The sequence below is a fragment of the Condylura cristata genome, unplaced genomic scaffold (genome assembly GCF_000260355.1).
Source record: "Condylura cristata isolate star-nosed mole 26May11 unplaced genomic scaffold, ConCri1.0 scaffold00027, whole genome shotgun sequence".
Lineage (NCBI taxonomy): Eukaryota > Metazoa > Chordata > Mammalia > Eulipotyphla > Talpidae > Condylura > Condylura cristata.
Genome location: NW_004567128.1, coordinates 25,272,476 through 25,294,656, shown reverse-complemented (window position 1 = coordinate 25,294,656; position 22,181 = coordinate 25,272,476). Strand labels below are relative to the sequence as shown.

The window sequence follows — 22,181 nt, the reverse complement described above, 5'->3', positions numbered from 1 at the left end:
CTCTAGAAAAGGACACAGTGGCATGAGCTCCAAGAGAGGGCTTCAACTGTATCTAAAACGGTTGATCAATCAATTTATATTTGAGGTCAATTTCTGCTACACTTATTCCCAGGCCATGTTTTTGCTTCTTTGGTTTCTCCTGGGTATATTTTCTTTCTGCATATCACCTCCTCTTCTGTTTTAGGAACAACCTGCTCTTCTTCAGTAAGGATCATCTCAGCGAGGCAGGAGGAGCACACGTGTGGGCTCATCTGCTCACTAGCTCTGTAGGTTCCATGATGCACTATACGGGTTTTAGTCCCCTGGAAGTGCTTGGAGGCCAGGGAATCTACATCTAAACCCTGCATTAGTCTCTGCATGTTAAAGCATGTGCAGTAAATATTCTGCTCTCTTGTTGGGCCACTCACCTGTGTCCAGTCCCACTGCATGGCCACAGCCCACCTACCAGCTCCACCACACTGCCTGCAAATCGCAGGCTAGCCTATGAACAGTGAGGCCTTCACAGCACTTTTCAGATATACACGCACATTGATGCCCGGGACAGTTTCTTGGGTATTAAAATGAACAGAGAGATTTGAACCTCTTTATTTGTGTGACTTTGCGAGGTTTTGGGGGTCAAACAAGTGACAAACCAATTTTGGAGATCACCTAAGGTCACTTAAGGGAAGAACTGAAATATTTTAGCCCTGTGTAGTAATATTACCTTTTGTAAAGGTAATCCAGTTGAGGCATCTGACGCACTATTGATGGACAATTAGATTGTTTTCTGTTTTTTACTCTGATAAACTCTGCTGTGACAATTTGGTACATAGCTCCTGTGCACAGGGTCAGAAAAAGGAGTGAGCTTGCTAGGTCGCTGAGCATAATCGGGAACATTTCACCTTGCAAGGTATTGGCGTATCTCTCCTCAGAAGGAATTTTCTGCTCTACTTTCATACCAACAGTGCTTACAAGGCAGTGTTGACCCATATCTTTGCCAACCCTTGTTAACATTATCTGTGCTTTTCCTCTCTGCCCAGATTCCCATTAAGGATGGGAGGAGAGTGCAGGTAGATGAGGGCAAAGTTCCACCAAGAGGAGAATATCAACTCTGAGGAATTTTCTGTTATGTTGATGTTATTGAGGACAAGATTTTATTCACTGTTTTGGTGAATTTAATGTTTAGGTTTTTGTGGGAAAACTGTTAACATTTTTACTCTGAAGTGGAGGAGTTATTTTTTCTCCCCGCTTGAATTTTTGGCAAATAAGTAGAATAGACCAATTAGCAAGCTAATGTTCTAAATGTTCACTTGCAGTAATAGTTATTTTTAAATATTTTAAATAGCAGGGCACATGGGGGTTATTTTTATTGCTTTTCAAAGTTTTGAATTTGTCAAAATGAGTTGCATCAAACACATGACCAAACTTTATGGATAAAGATTCTTTATAATTACTTGCCAATCTAACATGCATTTTGTAGTGGGGAAAAATAACTGATTGGAAATGTGTTTACCTGTGAAACAGATTTAAAAGTCATAAACAGTCACTTTGGACATTTTATCTTGTCTCCTGTGTTCACAGGCGGGAAAGGAGAAGTTCCACAAACCTCATCATTGGGACTTTTGCAATAATGTCAGGATGCTGTTGAGTGAAGATAAACCGGGCATAGGTGGAGAACGGCTCTTTGTGCAAAAGACGAAACCGAAGTACAGTGTCTTTCCTAAAGGAGATGGAAGTGCTGCACCGTCCTGGGTAGCTTTTGATAAACAGGTAAGTCATATGACATCAGGAGAAATGCAGTCATAAAATGTTATATGTATTCCATATTAAATCTATTTGAGAGTCCTCCATGTAAGTGTTAAAACTAGTTCTACTGAAAAGACACATTCAAGGACAAAAGTACCCTTAACAAAGACAAGGTATTTCTGCTCCTGTCTCTGACCAGCCACATGGGTCGCAGAGGCCAGATTGTTCATGGTTAATGCTTTCAACCTTTTTTTCCTGCCCTCCCCTAGAAAGGACCGTTTGTCCTGCTGTGGACATTAAGCATTTGGTAAATGGTCATTTTTGCTTAATGAGTTGCCATTTCCTAAATAATTTTTTGATTGTGAATGTGGCATTAACTAGCAACAGAGAAATGCTTTCTCTTCTCCATACTAGTAGTGATTCTCCCCTGAGAAGCCAAGGGTATCATGGCAGGAATTGTAAGAATGAAGAAGTACGTGCCGTTATTAGACAAGGTTCTGAATTTTTTAATATGTATGTGCACACTCACACATACACTAATGTGTCCTGGCATATTAATGGTTCCAGAAAGGTTATCCACTTGAATATATTAAACAGGGACTAAGATCAAAGCAAAAAGTACTAAGATGACCAGTTATTTCCCAGAAGGAAGCTACATGGATATGTGGTGTTTAGCACAACCCTGCACGGTGGCCTCCTGTTCCCTTCTCCAAAAAGGGTCTGTGATTAGATTATTTAGGACCTGTATTTATAAATTAATTCTGGGCTAGAGAAAGAATTTAAATTTTAGTGTGTTCAGTTTACCAGGTGGTTTTTAAGAACTTTAACACAGATTGGTTGGCAATACTTTGATTCCAATTAAAATGTTTTCAAATTTGATAGAAGTGACACACCCCATGCCATCTGTGTTAGGGTCGATCAAATAGAGTACACATCTTTTTTGAAACCCAGTTCTGACACTTATGAAGATCTAACAGACTGCAGGGAAGCTTCTTTCCTGGGAAACCATCTCTACTTTGACCATGGGCCAATCTTTCTGTTTTTGATTATTTTCAGTACCTGACTGAGTTCTGGACCCAGAGTTCAGAAACAATTTCTGGGCTGACTTACTTGGGTGGATCATGCATGGTTTCCTGTTAACATCAATCTAAGGTGTTTGCATGTCATCATTCTAAAATGTTTAGCATGCAAGGGCCCAAGGGAAGAGTCTATTTTTACTTCTTGTATCAAAAAGAGTGTATTAACAATATTTTAAACTAACCCATTACTGATTAAGTAATATTTAACTATTCTCTTGCATTTAAAGTTGAAAATTCACTTTATTTCATTTTCCTCAATATTTAATAAGTGCCTCTCAGCCTGTATTTGCGGCCCTTTAATTACTTATAAAATTATGTAGAATATTTCATGAACTTGGAATAATTTTAGCTTCAAACTACTTGAGAAAATGAAGAGCTTACTCATTTTAGGTCTACCTAATGCAACATAATTCTTTTAGTTATTTTGTTGGTCAACTTCAATTAAATATTCATTGAGCTTTAAATGAGACACTGACACTATTAAATATTTACGTGCTCTGATGAGATTGTGAACTACAGACTGGATCCAGGTTAATACCCAAAGCAAATTATGAAACACTTTCTACATTTGTGGCTTAACAAAACAAGTCAACACCTGTTAATCTATTTTTCTTAAAAATGAGACATTTTCAACTCATTGCTAGCTTTTCGTCATAGCAATAAATCTAAGGTTGCACTCTTAAACAATTAAAAGTAGAAGTAACAGCAGTTCTTTGGAAAATGTATCAGAATATTTTTAGTAGATGATCTTGATGCCCACCCAGATCTATGTTAACGGGGCACTCCCATCCCCCAGTTGTGGCAGGTGCTTTGGTAAACAGCTCACCCCTGTAACCCTCTATGGAGCGCTGCTCTTGCAGCGTTGCTCTTGACTGATGGGAGTCATGTCACTGGGAGAAGCCTGGATGCTTACGCTGGCTCCTTTATACCAAGACGGGGTGGCCTGTGGCCAACTGATTTATCAAGCTTCTGTATGGGGAGACAACTCTGCTGTGACTCAGGTGCACAGCCCCTTGCGCATCAGCCCAACGCAAAACTCCCAGTGAGAACATAGAGTTACACAGCTCATCCCCTTCCTCTGGTTGTTCCTCTCGCTGGCTTACAAGGTTTTCCCCAAGACGACACCCTTAATACACCATGTACATCTAAATCCGTTACTGGTTCTGTTGTTATGGTATCCAACTTAGGACAGCTTTCTAATTTTTTTGCATAAATCTTAAAGTGACCATCAAAATGTTCTGCACAGGCAGGCCATCAGATTGCAAGCAGAGAAGATGCTATTTACAGTCACCGCAAAGAGCCAGCATTTGCTATCCTGCATGGGCCCCATCGCAGGCATGTCTAGCAGTTTATCCTGTATTTACGCTCCTCTTCCTTTCTAGGGACAGGCCACCAATTTTATGCAGGTGGGAGTGTGCTCAGTTAAAGCTGTTCACTTCTCTGTCTTCTTGCAGCGGGGTCAGCCATTTGACCCACTTCTGGCCAATGATACATATGAACTCAGATTGTTTTTTTTATAATTAACAGAGTCAGGCTGAGCTGATCTGTTTTTCTTGCCTGAAATTAGGACTTAACACCTTGGCATGCAGCAAGTCATCTTGTGAGCATAGCAGAGATATGGGAATCTATGGTCCTACTGGCATTATAAGTCACCATTTCAAGCTGCACTGTCTTTCTCAGGAGTTCTTATTATATGAGAAAAGTCGGCCCTCCTATTTCAGAGCTGCTTAGCCAAGAGGGGCCTTTGGCAATGTGTGGAGGTAGTTTTGGGTTGTTGCGACGGCTGGGGGCAGGGTTGGACTGGGGCGAAGGTAGGTACTTGTCTTGGCTGCAGAATTAAAGAGCATTCCAGAATTCACGACATACAAAAAATGTAGCAAGAATTTAGTGGAAGACAGACCAGTCTCTTTGCCATGCTGACCCCATAGTGGAGTCTGAGGTAGAGGAGATGTCACTATTACTGATCCTGTTTTATTTAACATTTTGCATTTGACATTTGTTCATTATAGATTGTTTTTTTGCATTAATTTTGGTGTTTTAAATCACCTGGCTCTAGGGTCAGCCCTGAACAAGAGGTGCTGCTGCCGTTGAGTAGTTAAGTACCTGAGGGCCAACCTTTTATTTTACGCCTCACTATGTGGGGAGCGCAAACCCACACTGGGGAGAATGTTCTACCTAAAATGCCAATGTTTCCATTGAGAAACACAGTCTTACTTGCTGAAAATCCTTCCAGCATTGAGGGAATTCTGCAAAGGGCCAAATACAATTTTACCTGATAAGGTACCCAGTCCCCAAAGACACTTCATTAAATTTATTTATACACAAACAAGTTCATACTCACACCAATTAGTTCCAGTCTTCAGTCATCATCCCAGCAGCTCCTCCAGGAAGAAGCAAATGGGAATGCTGGTTCTCACTCTGAAAGTGAGGGGCCACTCTTAAGAGGTGTGTGTGTGTGGCGGGGGCAGAGTTCTGAGTCCGCATGCTGGAGATGGTCCTCCCTTCACTTTGTCTCTGTGAACCTCTGCACCTCGAGTGTGAAGCGGGCCTTGGTTAGCTGGGCTCTCATGCCCTTTGGCCTGTATCCATGGATGCCAAAGACTTGATGGCAGTTAAATTCAGTCTGTTTATCCTCGCAGTGAGCCCAGGAGGCCTGGCTCTCCTCGCCTGTAGCTCTTACCTACTGCTTCATTATTAACTGAAATGTGGGATTTAGCAGTCTGTAACTGCTGCTATTGTATATGATATATCATTACCTGCTTTTATAAATGCAGAATAGTTAGAAATGCTCAGATGACTGAGTGTTTTTCTATGACTTTTATCTGGATGTTAAGCACCATTTACATAGACTCTACAATCATGTTCTCATTTGTCAATGGCTCCTAGTTAGCTAATTTACTTGCTATCTCACAAATGATCCTATTACAAGCAGCAGGGTGAAAGTTATCTTATGGGGTAGGACTGCGTTTAAAATATTTATTTTTTTCCATCTATTATAAACAGTAATTGTAACCAAAACTACTGACCACTGAATTAGAATTTTAATAACTGCATTTATTGACATTGGGTTTGTGGTGAGCTGATTATTTATGTGCACCTCTATATTTTGAACAATATAAAAACACATTTTTTAAAAATATAATTTGATCTCTTGGGTCACTTTAACATTTTTTTTTAATTGAACAAGTCGCTTTATTACTCACTGCAGTGAGGGGAAACACACCCTGAGACACCGTGGGGTATCTCAATAAGCAGGTGTTAGAAAAGGCTAATTACAGGATTTCAACTTGCGCTAGGTACTTTTGGGGAGGGCTTAAGGAAACGGGGCCTCGCTCTGCATTGGATGCTGTGAGGAAGCAGAGTTACTTCTGTGACGGGGTATCTTAATAAATTTCATTTACAGGGTGAGTGGAGCCAGGCTGCTCCTGTAATTGGAAAGAAGCAGCAGCGGCTGCTGCTATGAGCTGGGGAGGGTTGACATTTTTAAGGAGGTGGCTGACATTTTGTGATTTGGTCAGTGTTCGTGGTCTGTGTTCAGATGTGGTGATGCTCCCTCGCGGTCACAGAGGGGCCTTCTCTGAAGTGGGGATTCTCTGAAAGGATGACACTCGGGCCTGGCCGTGACTGCCAGCCCAACTTGTAGCAATACCTAGGTCAGCTGAGAGCTGCTTTTCTCTGTCTCACCCAGCACTGATAAAAAATTTTAATTTTCCTGCAGGGGGAACAAGCAGCCATCAAGTACATTTCACATGATTAGCAAAGTACAGCGCATGAATACAGATTCGTGAAGTTTTGCCTAACACATCAGTTAGGAATGTTAAAATATACCCAGTGTTTGTAAAAGTGAAATACAATTAAAAACTTTAAGGTAGTGGAGAAATGTGTCAGATATTACACATTTAAACTATACCCAAAATTTCAATGAAATTTTTTCATGGGTTCATATAATTTTCAGGTTTTCTGAAGACTGCTGGAACCATTTCATGAAAGATATCAAGGTATATAATGATTACATGATGTAATGGCAATACTTTGTAATTTCAGGCCCATTTTTTCCACAATTACATAAATCTTCAGCTATTTAGTATCAGAGAGAAAAGCAGATGACTTTCCAGAAATCAAACATGTCATACCCCAAATTCCCAACTATGTATTCTGAATTAGTAACTAAGTACAAAACCCAAAGTTGCATCTTTTAAATTTATGTTAAATTGATAAGGTTTCTAGTTTTATTATTCAGTAGGACTTTTCTCATTCTTTTGAAATTCAAAAGGTGTTTAATAAAAAAAAAAGCCCACAAATTTAGAACTAATGCTTCTGGTATAAAAAGTGTGGAATTGACAAATGAGTCTCTTACTAAAGAACAGAGACTTCTTCCCTGGATTTCTAAAATGTTAGCTAGTCGACAAAATTAGAAGACCCTCACTTTATGCCTACACTTTTTATTGTAACTAATCCTATAGTTTGTTCTCACCAGCCAAAAGTTACAGTTGTCACTTTGAGTTTAAATTTTAGTAGATACCACCCACTACATACACATTAGAATGGTTATAATTAAAAAATACTGACAATAGCAAGTTTTGGGGAGTGTGTGGAGAAGCTGGAACTCCCATATATCCCTAGTTTTAGAAGACAGTGGCAATTTCCTAAGCCATTAAACATATATTTACCACATCACAGGATGATTCCACTCCTATGTATCTTTCTAAGAGAAATTCAAAGATGTTCATACAGCAACTTGTATGTAAGCATTATTCACAGTAGCTCAAAACAAGGAACAATCTACTTGTCCACCAACAGAAGAGTGGATAACAAAACATATGGTAGAGCTATACAATGGAGATTATGCAGCAATAAAATTAACTGATATATTACAACATGGATGAACCTCAAGAACATATTAAATGAGAGAAAACCGGCACAGAGGACTTCATATTATATGATTCCATCTATATGAAACCCTAGAGAAGACAAATATCAGAAAGCAGATCAGTAGTAAGGAGGAACTTTGGGGTTAGTAGTAAGGGGGAACTTTGGGGTTAAGGGTGGTGATGAAAGGGTCACGACTGGATTGTGGTCATGATTGCACAATTCCATAAATTATGCAAGGTTATTAGACTGTCTGTAAAGAGGTGTATTTTATGGTATATAAATGATAGCTCACTGGTTGGCTAGGACTGCTGTAACAAAATACCACAGGCTGGGTGCTTTAAACCCCAGAAATTTATTTTCTCACAGCTGTGGAAGGTGGAAGTTCAAGGTTAAGGACGCAGCCGGGTTGGTTCCCCCAAGGTCTCTCTCCTTGGCTTCAGGTGGCTGCCTTCTTGCTGCCTCAGAGTGTCACCTGTGAACACAGGCTTTTTTTTCCAACAGAGAATTTTTGTTCTACATCACCTTTCAAATAAAAAAATGAGGAATTAATAATTACTACTTGATTTGTTGACTTATATCTTAGGGAGATTGATATTTTGTCCTGAAATTTTAGTCTGTAAAATCATGTTTATTTATCGACTTTCCCTTCCTGACTTCAAACCAGTGGCAGGTTTATTGGAAAGATTAAGGAACAAGATGCTGACCTTCCTCAATCCTGTTTTCAGGACTCTGTCCTATAATCAGCTCACCCCTTTGTAACACTGATGGTAGGCGGCAGTACAAATACTAACTATATTATCTGTGTTCTTTTTTTGTTTGTTTGTTTTTGTTTTGTGTGTTCTTTTTTTTAAAAGAAAATACTTCTGAAATAATTTAGATGTCACAGGAACTCGTAACATGGCACAAGGCGTTCCCTGTGCTCTGTGTCTCCAGCCTTCCCCAGTAACATATATAACCATAGCACATGGTCAAAGCCAGGAAATGGACACTGGTGTAACACTAATCATGCAGAGTTTATTTGTTTTCACCACATTTTTGCATTTTCCCCTTAGTTTATAGTATTATGAAAGCTATACATTTCCCTCGCCTTAGTTTTGTGGGTTATTGTGCTTATATAAGCAATTGTTAAGTGTGTCTTCTCTGGAATCTAGTTTACTGTTTGGGATTTAAGATTTGAGTTCCTTATGTAACTTTATGTTCTTTCTCTACTTTTCCTTCCTGTTTCAGGCATTGCAATTGGCGCCTTTTCTTCTTAGAAAAGAGAGAGAGAGGTGGGATAGAGGGAGAGACACAGTAGTAACAATTATAATATTACGATTGCCATGGTCTTTTCCCTTCCCTTTACGCCAAGGGTTGGACCCAGGGTACACTATCTTCCAGGTGCAGGGGGGAGAGTGTTGTTTCACATGACTCCTGTATGGAAGATGGGGTGTCCTTTGAGTGCTGATCCTTCTACAATGGGAGGCTCTGGTGTAGTAGAGAAAGCAAGCCTTCTCTTTCAGAAAGATTGGTTCAGAATCTAGATTTAGCATCATTGCCTATTTCACCTTGGCTAATTTTTCTTTTTAACCTTCCTTGGTCTCAATTTTCTCATCTGCTCTGAGCATCAGATGTAGAATGCATGTCAAGTCCCTAGCTCATAGTAGGCAGTCATAAAAAAATTAACTTTCTTTTGCCTAAGACTTGCCTTAGTTTCTTACATGGGGTGGGAGGGCCATGTTCTTACAGGAAGTGATCCATTATCCCTTGCAAGGTCCTTGCATGCGTATTTGACGTGAATTCTGGTAGATTCTGAAGAGTAAGCTTGGAGATGCTGCCATCAAGACCAGTTCTAAAAAGTAGATGATGCCTTGTTTTTTCTATTGTTCCCCACTGTATCATTTATAATGTGGAGATTAGAGTACTTTAAAAATGTTTTCTAGGGATGGAAATGCACTGAACTATGGTGATGGCACAGGGTGATTTGATGATGGGAAGCTCATGGGGATTACAACTGAGATGAAAAAATGCACAAAATGATGTAAAAATAAACTATTATATATAAAAAATGCAAACATGAAAAAAAGAAGAGATTTTATCATGTCTTTCTTATTTGAGAAAATTCATTGTTGCCCTTTGGGGGGAAAGGCAATAAATAGTGCCTGTTATTAGTTATATCTTATTCATTTTTTTGAACTACTACCAATTAACAGACTACCCTTAATTGTGTTTACATTCCAGTTATTCTCAACCCAGTTTTTACAACACCAACATCTAGGTTCTAGAAATTTCATTTAGATTATTTTATGTTTAATCAGAATTTTAATCTTGTTGTAATCCATCTGGCCTTCTCCTTTTAGCTTAAAATATGAAGTATGTTTGCATTTTCTTCTCTTTCTTCTATTTGTTCATCTTTTCATCTAGTATTTCAGGACATTTGTGTTTGCATTTATGTTTGAGTATCAAAACAAATCAAAACTATTTTCAGTTCTGGCATTTACAGTCAAATTTCTTCATTGAAGCTTTAGTTCTGCCAGAGGAGTAACATTAATGTGTGTTCTCTGCTCTCTCCTCTTCCCCCACCTTGCCTGTGAAACAGCCTTTACTCATTCTGCTTCCTGCGTCCTCTAAGTTTCTGTCAGATTTTCGGACTTTGAGGGATATAGGGAAGGGAGAAGGGTGACAGAGAGGGGACGTGGATGAAGGGAGAGACCATAGCCTGTATCAATAGCAACATGTGTAACTTGTGAGAATCAGAGAAGCAAAGAAAGGCATTTTGGGGTAATGTAGATACAGAATATAGATTGAGTTTCTTCAAAGGTCTAAGATGGGACAGACTTGTCCTGTGCTACTTCCTTGACTGTACTGCCATGCTGAGATGGGTCTGTGTTGGCTTATTATTTGAGTTACATCTAAACTATTAACACACTAAATTATGTGTTTTCTTTATGTTAAGAAAATGAGAGCCATCATTACCCTCTTAAGTCCTCTTTTTTCTCCCCTTTTTCAGTTCTCTTCAAGGCCACTGCTCCTGCATTTTCCCAGAGAGTAGGCTCATCAGGGCAGCCTCCTTCAATCTCATTCCCTTTCTTGACTGTCCACTCCGAAAACGTTCAGACTCCTTGACTTCCTTTGCACGGCCTAGGGGCTGGCCACCCACTTTCTGCTTCTTGTACCTTTATCGCCTCTGCCCTCTCTTCCCTACTCAGCCTTTGGCCACATAAAACAATTAGTGGGACACCCTGACTACTATACACAGCTGTGCTCCTGTAACTTTGTATGTGCTGTTCCCTCTGCAGATACCGCCCTTCCCCACTTGTCCACACACACAGTTCTTTCTCTAGTCAGCCATAAGGACCCATTTCGTGTCACCTCTACTGTGATGCCTTCTTGACGCTCTCAGGCCGTTTGGTGCTTCCTTGTCCTTCTGGAGCATTTTCAAACACCTTTTAGAAAGCCCTGTTACTCTTTGTGTCCTTACCTGCAGTATGGAGGGATTCCGTGGCACGTCAGGAAATAACTTATAGCTTCTGAAGCTATACAGCTTGAGTTCTAATCTCATTTGTCCTTATCTCTTACTTTGAGACCCTCCTGCACTTTCACTTCTATAGAACAAGGATCACAGCACTACCTACGTTATAGATGTGTTATGAATAGTAAATGTGTGGAATATAAAGGCACTTAATAGAGTGCTTAACTCATTATAACTCTTCAATAAATGGCTATTTTCACTTACCTTTGAATTCTCAGAGCCAAGCACAGTACCTGACACCTAAGCACTCAGCAATGTGTAATGAATGAATTTTTAACAATATCATTGGGTTTTCACTAATGGGTTTTAGCTATATAGTTGATCCTTGAACAATGGGGATAGAGGGTTAAGGGCATCAACTCCCCATACATTGAAAATGATGGTATAATTTTTGACTCTTCAAAAACTTTATTAAGAGCCTTTCTGAAAAATTGCGTTGATTAACCCGGGAGGCCCTTTATCAAATATCTTATATATACATATATTCAGAGAGAATACAAGAGCCAAGGCAAAAACATTCCATGCCTCAATTGTGAGATACTAGGTATTTAAAAAGCTTTAATTCTACCCAAGATATTATGGGTATTATGGATATTATGTTTTACATATTACATACTTTTACTTTTTCTTTTCTATTACGATAACTACTTCAGGGATACAGTATGCTCTATGCTTTAGGGATACAAGTTGCCACCTCTTCAAATGTATGTTCCCACACCCTTCCCACCATCAAAGTATCAATAAACCCCCTGCAGCCTAGTCTATTATATTCTTACAATAAAAGGTAAAGACAAGAAAACGTTAAAAAGTAAGAGAAAATTTTTACAGAACAGTACCATATCTATACCATAAGTGTACATCCTCTATTTACCAAAATATATCCACACAATTCATGCCCATTTTGTTCAAGGGTGAACTGTATTTACAATACATTATAATTATTTTGAGTTATTTACAGTACTCTAATCCCCCTTACTTGACTGGACAGTCCCTGTAGCTGGAGATTCTTTTATTGAGTGTTGTATCCACCACATAGAGCTTTGAACTTAGCAGGTGTTGTGTAACTATGTTGATCTGGATTACTTTCCTTTTGATAAAGGAAACTTTCCATATCAAGTATCTGTTTTGTGATCTTAGCTGTTGATGCACTTGGGGGAAGTAAATAACATACTTTGAAATCAGTAGGGTAATCCAGTGTACTGAGGAGTCCAGTTTATTGGGTAAATACTAGAACTGTAGGATACATTCTTTTGATTGGAGAACATAAAGGGTATTTAACTTCTAATGTAACATAAAAAGATACCTTTCTTCTGACTCTTGGGTAGAATTAAAGCTTTTAAAATACCTAGTATCTCACAATTGAGGCATGGAATGTTTTTGCCTTGGCTCTTGTATTCTCTCTGAGTATATGTATATATAAGATATTTGATAAAGGGCCTCCCGGGTGGCGCAGGAGTTAGTCTCATCATTATCAAGTTATCACCAGCCACTGTGGCATGAGTTCAATCCCTGGGCTGGAAGCTGACCCACATGGCACAGCAGACCTCTGCTGTCTCACCTGCTGCTCCCCTCAGCAGTGTTATTTCAGTAGATCCACCTGTTCTGCTCCCCATTCTGTCTCTGGTGAATCCTCTCATGCTCCACACCTCTGGCCTGTACCCTATCTCTTGTATGCATAATAAATCTTTAATAAAAAGATATTTGATATATCCCATATGTGTATCTTGCTAAATATTTTCCTTTGTATTGTAGACACTTTTCCCCCCTTTCTATCATTAACACTGAGTATTTGAATCTTCAGTTTTTTCGACTCAGTTTGTGAAATTCCACGATTAAAGTATTGTTTCTGTCGGATAGTGTGACCCCCCTTCTAGTCCTAATTCTCTTTTCTGATTCCACTGATTTTTAAGCAGTGGCTCTGAACCTCTTCTCTTAGTAATATCAGGTATTTAATTGCCTTGCTCAATAGATTTCATAAAGATGTGAAAAGACTATTTTAGATACAGTTTTGACAGTATTTTTAAGCTTCCAGCTTTGCATCCTACACTGATTTATATATTATTCAGTATTTTTATCCACTCATTTTCTCTCCTAAACTGTTACATATACATAATTTTCTTAATCCTCTAAATAGTGCCATGCTGTCCTGTGGTTAGCAGGACATTAGATAAGGTTGATTTTCTAATTTTTACTGAAAGGTTACCAGCAAATAAGGAGCTTAAGTTCTTTATACCAGCAATATGGTTAATTGGTGGTACAGCTACAAAAATCATAATCTAGCATTCTAGTCACATTGTTCCCCCCACCAACCTTTCAGGCATTATAAAATCAGGTCATGTGGCCATGCAAGTAAAAATAAGATGAATGTTTATGCTATCCATATAGGTGCATTGTATCTTAAATCACAGATTTAGTGATGAAAAATTGAGCATCAAATACCAGTGTAAGTTCATGATATTTTTATAATACAAAATTCATTGGAAGTCATCCTTTTATAATTTGTCTTTTATTTATTCAGTTTACATTTATTGACATTCTGTTATGTGTATAAGCTAAATGAAATTTGTGTAACCCAATTTTCTTAAAATAAGCTATTTAAACGAAAAAAAAACATTAAGAACATGAACATAAACTTATCAAATTGGAAAAAGGGTAATTCGAGGTGAGAGTGTAACTTTAGTACTGATACTTAGATCAACCTCTTCACCTTCCTGATTTTAACTGAAATGAATGCAAAATTTTAAAATATTAGTGTTGGAGGCTGGGGGCAAGTTAATTTCCATCTTCATGTTGCAAATTTTTAAGGCTTTCTACTAGATGCAGTGCAGGTAGTGAAGGAATATGCCAAAACCAACAGTTTTGCTTCCTAAGGAAATTGGAGTCTAGGACAACTTATACGGGCTTCCACTTGGCTGGCTTTCACAGGCACAGAAAGACTGTCACTAGGAGGCACAGCAGTCCTCACACAGAGGGAAAAGCAGGCCTTTCATTAGAGCATTTCTCTGATGGACAGGACTGGCCACGCATGCTCTGTTCCTGGAGTGAAGGTCAAATCCATTTATAGTGTTTACATGAAAAGCTGGAAGTTTTTCCTGTGAGGCACCACACCCTCCCTGCTTTTTTTTTTTTTTAAAGATTTATTAATTTATGTATACAGAACTGGGGTACAGACCAGAGGTGCAGGGGCTGTGAGAGGGTTCCCCAGAGACAGAGCAGGGAGCAGAACATGCAGACCGTCAAGGTTCACTGCTGAGGGGATCAGCGGGCGCGTCAGGAAAGGTCTGCCGCGCCATGTGGGTCTCCGGGATCGGGATCGAACTGGCACTGAAGTGCCTGCAGCCAGCTTACAGTGCTGAGTCCTAACCCATTGTGCCACATCCCTCCCTACTTCTTAATGTGCCATGTATCAATTTCTTTCCATCACCCTTCCACCAACAGGAAGATTCACCACATCACATTGGCGGTGAAGGGAGGGAAGAAAAACCACTCATCCTCCTTTGCAGAAAGTAGCAGCTTATGTGGCCTGCTCTTTGTTCAGGAAGGTACAACACAACTCAACTCACAAGAGGTTTCTGAAAAAGTCAGCACAGTGTTTAAGAAACAGAGGAAGAAAATACTTCAAACGTATGTTTTCCATAGGAAAACGAACTTTTGGGGTAACAATTTACTTTGTGCTTTTTTGGTGAATGCAAAGAAGCATACAAAGCAAAGCAAGTGGCTAAAGTAAATTCTGTACGGTGAAAGCAGGAAGGTCAGAATAGAGAGAATTACAGACTTGCCAAAAGACAAAGGGAGCCTCTGAAGAAGGAAGAAATGTGAGCACACAAATCAACCAACCCAACATTATATGTCTATGTAGAAAAGAGAAAGTTGAAATTGGGGAAAATGGATGAGTGATGGAACAGGCAAATTTGAAAAATTCCCTGAAAATGTGGAGGAAGGGGTCAGATTTCAGATTAGTGAGCCAACAGAAGATAGGCCAGATGTATGGAGCCCTGGCATACAGACGACTGTTACTGTAGAATCAGAAATTAATTTAACACACTGAATCACCTAAGCATACTATAGAATAATGAAAACAAACCAAAGTTCTCTACAAAGTCTTTGATCTGCACAATGAATGGTTACTATGTATGAGAGAAATGAACAGGAGACCAATAATTAGACATATCCTGACAATTTCTATCTTAATTTCAAGGATATAGCAAAGAAATGAACAAGTATCCTAACGGGAAAATAGTAGATTAACCCCCAAAGAAAAAGTAGTTGAGATCAGGGTTTTTTGCATTTTTAAGTGCCAGAAGACAATAAAACAATGTCTTGTAACTTTTAGGGGGGAAATGCCATGGGTAATTTATGAAATAAAAGGATTAGTGATAAGCGAGGGAAACAGAATTGTAATTAATTATAAAATATAAATGAAGCTCAAACAGAATGTAAACACATTTAATGTTTATTAGAAGATGAATAATAAACAACCAAAAAAAATGAGTCCCAAATGCAAGACAGGAATATAAAAAGGAAAATATATTATTACCTCCATTTAGATGGAGTTAATTAGAAATTAATTTTCAATTAACACTTGAACTGACAGTACTTTAAAAATTAAGCAGAACAATTAATGAGTTAAAATCTCTATCAAGAGAAAAAAACTCGTCCTTTTTATTGTTTTTCTCTAAGACCTACAAATATCTTTAAGGCTGTCTAATAAGCACATTTTTTTAAATTGTGTTTTAAAAAGACTAAGTAAAAAGAAACCAGAATATGGGCATTATATATCTACTCGTGATGGAATTTTGTGGCATATAAATTTTCATGAAAACAAACATTTTTAACCAGTATATATAATTTGACAATCAGGAAAACATAAATTTTTAACAGTATATGTAATTTGACATAACTGCATAATCCCAATTACGTTGGTATGTTAACAAAACAGTAGATAGTAGATTCTAGGAGACATTCTAGTAAAAATACCATGTACCACTTTGTACTTTCTGTATTATCATATTTTTGTAATGTATATAAATTTTTATAGTGGGAAGCCACATTCATTAAAATAACAAATCCTGTGGATACAGCAGTTATAATTATAGGCAAATTTGTGTTTTAGAATATTTTGCTCTTCACCCCAATTAAAACAAACTAAGCTTTTAACTTAATGTATTAGAAAAAGCACAATAAAACAGATATCTGAGACTTGAAGGAAAAATCAGTAACTTTAAAAAAAAGTTGTATTTAAAACATCAATCAACAATAGATTGCAACAATAAATCTAAGAGTTGATTCTTGAAAAGAAAAAACAATTAACAAACGGTTCAGTTTGCTCAGGAATGAAAACAACAATACACAAAACTGTGTTTAAATTACAAAGTCAAAGGAAGAATATGCTCAGCTTATGTTAACTATGGAGCAAGGTGAATATTAACAGCAAATGTTAATCAGTGAATTGACTCAAGGAGTATAATGCTTGAATTGGCCATAACTCTGGACATTTTAGAGAAAACTGCCCAGGAACTGCTCGGTTGTTTGCTTCAATGTGACTGTCTCGGCAGTGGTAGGATCATGGATGCTTTCTTTCCCCCCCACAATGTGCTCTTCAGCAGTCTCAAAAACCCGACAATTAACAGGTACTCAATTTAAAGTTAGATGTGGGAAAAAAATGACTGTAAAAACAGAATCCTCCTAACTCTCAAGACAAAATAGGCAGTTTGTTCCTTTTGAGCTTTAAAGGTAGAAATAGCTGCCTTTCTAAAATCTATGTGAAGCGAAATAGTGACGTGCAGTAAAAGGCCTGCCAAGGTTCAGGGAGCCTCTTAATGGCCCTGTGACTTTGGGCTGACTAATGGCCCGGGGGTCACTAATGGTACCTTGAATTTCTAGATTGAGGCTGTTTTCGTGGCTCTCTGATGCGTAGGAGTGGCGGAGTCGGCACTCCAAGTGCCGTATGAACGTAGAAAGCCTCAGTAATCATTCCTGAAGTTCAATGGAGTACTGAATCACTTTAGTGGGAAACTATTTTAAAAGTACTCCAAATTTTGCATATTTAGATCATGAGATGTAAAAACCTTTTCACAATAACTTGAATAGGTGAGCTTTTTTATACTTTATGAAATAAGTAAGTGAAGATTGTAGTTTTTGATTTAGATCACTCTGGCTCTACTACCAGATTTTGCTTCTTCCCAATCCTGAATAAAGCTGAATTATGGCAAGGATCGCTTCTGCATGTTAGAAAACACTGCAGAGGACAGTTTATGCCATCAACTATGGATATGTGAAGCTCACGTGAGCCTATCAAGAGACCTATGAAATCCCAAAACGAAAACCCCCATGGAACTTTGTACAAGGTAGTTACTTCCCCAAAGTGTGTGTCTGACAACTTCTCTCTTCCATTATTCTTTAGCGCAAGCTCATGCCTCCTGTATGTTGAAGGGCCTGGTTTGAGCAATGTCTGCCTGAAGTGTGCATGACAGAAAAATCTCTTAACTCAAAACACTGGATTAATTATTAAAGATTTTCTGTTTTCAAAAGTATAATTAAACCACGCCTTTAACCTGTAACCTCCTCTTGTTCTGCTAAATGAAAATGAAGCACTTAAGCTACAGCTTTCTTACACTTACTACATTCTTCTTCTCAAAAGACAGGATTCCCAGCAAAATGATATATTCAGAGTTATATATTGGAAGTATGAACTATCAAGATCCTGATAGGGCTTGACCTTCTTTTGTTATGGATGGCATGTGTTTTATCTTTAAAATGAAAGAAAAATAGGTCATTTCACGTATATTTTCACTTCCTACGAGTTGCCCCAGCTCAAAATCAGTCATTTATTTATATGAAAAACTCAAGAAATCTTGCCTGCTCTGTTCTGTGTACTCTTATAACATCAGCTGTACAGTGCAAGACTTGTACACTTACTAGTGAGGGAAAACAACCAGGGAACACACAAATTACCAGTATACTCTCAAACAGTGCTAAGTGCTATGGTTAAGTAAAAACAGTAAGCCAAGGATTTCTTTTGCCTTGCAGGGGAGGTGAGCATAATAGATTGTGGCAGTGAGTCTTAAGCTCAGAACCAAATAGTGAGGAGGCACTTGATATTTCTAAATACAGATAAAGGGGTACAGACTGATTCATTTTTTAAAGAGATTTTCAAATTTTAAGGTGGTATTCGTTTATCTAATAACGCGACTCTTGGATTTAGGTGTGCTTTGTTTGATTGGCAAAGCTGAATTTCACATGTCAAATATTTTCCCTAAAATAGGGTTCACTGTAATTTCCCAGAGAGGACGGCTGTTGGCTGAGTGGGCAGCTGAAATCTCTTCTCTGTTTCTGTCCTGTTAGTGCTTTTGAAACTTTTCTGGAGAACAGAGTTTTAAGTGGTGTCATTTGGGCCTTGGTAAAAACCAAAGCAAGTGGAATGAACGGTTACTAATTTATACTGGTGATGAGAAGAGCTTTGGAATTATACAAATGTTTGGAGCCCAGTTCAGATTCAAAACTCATCACCTCTGTGGAGTTGTATGATTCAAATGACTTGGCTCTCACCACTCTAAGTTCCTTCACAGCCCCCCTTGACACTTGAAGACTATTAACTAGTATTTATCTAAAAGGTTTTCTTTTCAGATGAAATGCCAGTGTTAGTCTATCTTTAGAAATACAAGTTCAACAGTCACTGAATTTAAGCATCTAATAAGTAATATGTATTAGAGTTCTATTATATACATTTTAGCAATAAACAATAAACCTCCTAGCTCATTTTTAAAATTCACTATTCCCTGCTTGCTCCCCCCACCCCCAAAGACAAGCAGAGAATAGGGATTTGGATTAGCAAACTTATAAACCTTTTGGAACTTTGTGTTCTTCATTTAGTATCCTTGCACATTTTGGCTGGGGGAAAAAAACCCTGAAAACATGCAAGGCAGTTCCCACTACCCCTCCCCCGATCTCACTGCACCCCACCCTAACAGAAGCAGAAGTCTTATTAACAGAAGCAGAAGTCTTATAAAGAGGTTTTGAGGAAAACATCCCTTCCTGGTTTTTTTTCAGTTTCAGTGAACTTTCAGAAGATATCCTTGACTTGGGACACAGGAAATGTTCAAACCAAGTCTATGTTGTCAAGAGCTGGTCTCCATTTTCTGGAAGGATCCTGAGTACGGTGCTATCCTTGACTTGGGACACAGGAAATGTTCAAACCAAGTCTATGTCGTCAAGAGCTGGTCTCCATTTTCTGGAAGGATCCTGAGTATGGTGCTATGCTTAAAGATTATAGAGGCTTCTGGTGTTTGCATGCAAGGTGCTCAAAGTGTGAAAGAGTGGCAGATTTTTGACTTTGGCGATCTCTCGAATTGTATGCAGGGCCAGACCTGGGTGGGAGTACTGGCAAAGGCTTTTAGGAACCCCTCGAGGGAGGAAGTAGGGAGCATCTGTCTCCACAACGATTCTCTCCAGTGGGATCTTCTTCAGAGCATCTCGGGCCTCCCAGGCAGAAGAGTAGGTCAGGACAGCTGTAAAGCCCACAGACATGTTGGGGAAGTACTCCAGCAGGGGCTCAATGACTGGGTAACTGCCAGTGAAGCAGTGCCTGTGAATCTTGTAATCAAAGGGCACCCATTTTTTCATGATGCCCAGCACATCTTCATCAGCATCTCGGCAATGGATCACCAAGGGCATCTTTAGAGCCACAGCCAGTTGTAGCTGTCTCTCAAATACCCAGTGCTGCAGTGGGATAGGAGTGGTACACTTATGAGAGTAATCCAAGCCTATTTCTCCAAATGCCACAGCCTTGGGGTGCCGTAAAGCTTGCAAAATCTTTCTTTCTTGCCTCTCGTTGTAGTAACTTGCAAAATGCGGGTGACAGCCAAAGGCCCCCCAAACCAGATCCTCACTCAACAGTGCCTCCCATAGGCCATTCTGTAGTGTGCGAGGATTGCAGAAATCAGTGATGCAGCCCTGGAATTCCTTAGGGAAGGTGGTGCTGTAAATTTTTCGGAACAAAGTAAAGGTCTCTTTGAAAGACAACTTGGAAAATAGCATGTCTAAGTGACAGTGGGTGTCAATGAAACCCCCCTGGAAACTTCCTTCCACATGGCCTTTTGGCAGGGAGCTAAAAGATACGTGTCTTCCCCAAGGATGGAAAGGTGTCTCCCTCACCTCTGCTTCTGAACTTCTGGAGAGATGCATAATACTCTGGGGTTGACCTTCCTCTGGGATGGACCTTCGGTTTCTGGACCAGTTTGAGGAGTGTAGTGGAGCGTTGGCGAAATAATCACTCTTCCTAGCCTGGGACCTGTTCCTGCTGCCTCGGCCCGTGGGGGGTCCGCGAGAAGGCTTGGGGTTGCTGGTGGCGCATTTAGCGTAGTCGCTGGAAGGCCCGCTGCACACATGACGCTGGCACACGGCGTAGTCACTGGCCAAGGATAAAGGCTTTGAAACTTCTGTGAGACTCTGGGAGGCTGGCTCCGCCAGGGACACTCTGAAGGTAAAAACCTCATCCTCGGCGAGCTGGTCGCTTCCCAAACAAGGCCACTGAGTCTCCTTTCTTTCTCTTTGCATTTGGCCAACTGAACCAGAGCGAGGGCTGTCTGGGAATTTTACGGATGGAGAGTGTTTTTCACAAATGACTGCCCGTCGGCCATTAAATGGCCGCTGACTGGGTTTCTCCTGACGAGCTATATTCATTCTCCTGTTGTCAAGGTTGCTGAGCTTCGTTGTTCTCTGTTCCTTCTCACTGCTGACCCCTGGGGCTGATGCTATCTTTCTCTGGGGAGCAGAGGTAGGCACCACCCTGGCTGGTCTTTCTCCAGGATTGGGATTCTCTCTTGTGCTGGGTTTTGAACTAGTAGCGGCCCCCTTTCCTTTTCCCCGTCCCCTTGATGTCAGCCTTCTTGGGGTGCTCTGCGGGGCCTTTCTGTAGATAACTGAAGAGCCGCCTTCTGGCTGGCTGGCTCTCTGCCTCTGGCCCGTTTTTGGTTCTTCAGTGTCATAATTTTGACCTTCACCTCTGGCTGCAATTTCAGTATTCATGGAGTTGCGAGAACTTTGTCTGGAGTTAGCCTTATAACTGCCGGCACCTTCTAGGGAAGCCATTTCTTCCAGAAAGGAACTTGCACAGGGTGTCGAGGAAGGCCCAAAGGGGATTGCACGGACCAAAGTGTCCAAGTGTGTGCAATCAGGGAGTCTTTGGAGGCTGCTCCACGCACACTTGGGCCTGAAGGATGTTGGTGGAGGGGCTGCCTGGCCCTGGCTCAATGATTCCTCTGTAAAACCTGGGTGCCCTGGCCACGAGGTGCTCCTTGGAGGGCTTTCCGCACCTGGGGCTACCAATATCTTCAAGTTAAGAGCTGCCCAATTGCAGGAGGGAGGAAGGAAGGTTGGGGGAGGGGGCCCCTCCCCCGGCTTCCAGGGGTGTCTGCTTTCCTTCTCCAGGGGAGCCTACCTCGGTGCTGCAGTGGTGGGCCTGGGCTTTTCGAGCACGTTCTGGCTCCTTCTCCGTCCTTTCACTGCTACACCAGTGTGCGCGTGTGTCAGAGTCCTTCCACTGGATCGGTGACTCCAAAGCACCTTGGCTAACTTGCAAAAGTCCCAAATTTACCAGAGGCTCAGTGTGGCTTCCGTGCAAGCCACGCGCTCCCGGCGTACTGAGCACTTTCGTTTTCACTAGAGCCCCCTTTGGGGGCGCAAGTGCTTCCGGAGGGGGATATCCGGGAGCTTCCGGAACTATATAGTACTTCCATGTTGTTGGGAAAATGAAGCTATTCCAAGATGTCCACGTCTGTGAAAAGACTGCAGGTATTTTCGGAATCCTGCACGGAGCCCCTTAGCTGGGCTCCTGGCCTAGAGGTTTGCCCCTCTGGGAGTGTGGGGTCCAAACCCAGGTCCAAGCTGACCAGTGGAGGGATCACTGGCACCACGCCCCAGCCCCCACCAGCTGCCTCACTGCGCAAGATGCCCCACTGCCTGGCACAGAACAGCCTACTCCTGTAGCGGGGCGC

At 40.3% G+C, this 22,181-nt stretch overlaps 1 protein-coding gene across 1 annotated transcript in view; it reads left to right on the top strand.

Moving 5' to 3' along the window:
- Positions 1 to 22,181, top strand: part of EFHC2 (EF-hand domain (C-terminal) containing 2) — a 188,107-nt gene that overhangs the window by 34,139 nt on the left and 131,787 nt on the right. The window contains exon 2 of the mRNA XM_012730279.1: positions 1,561 to 1,749. Within this exon, the coding sequence (XP_012585733.1) occupies positions 1,561 to 1,749 (189 nt within the window). The remainder of the gene's footprint in view (positions 1 to 1,560; positions 1,750 to 22,181) is intronic.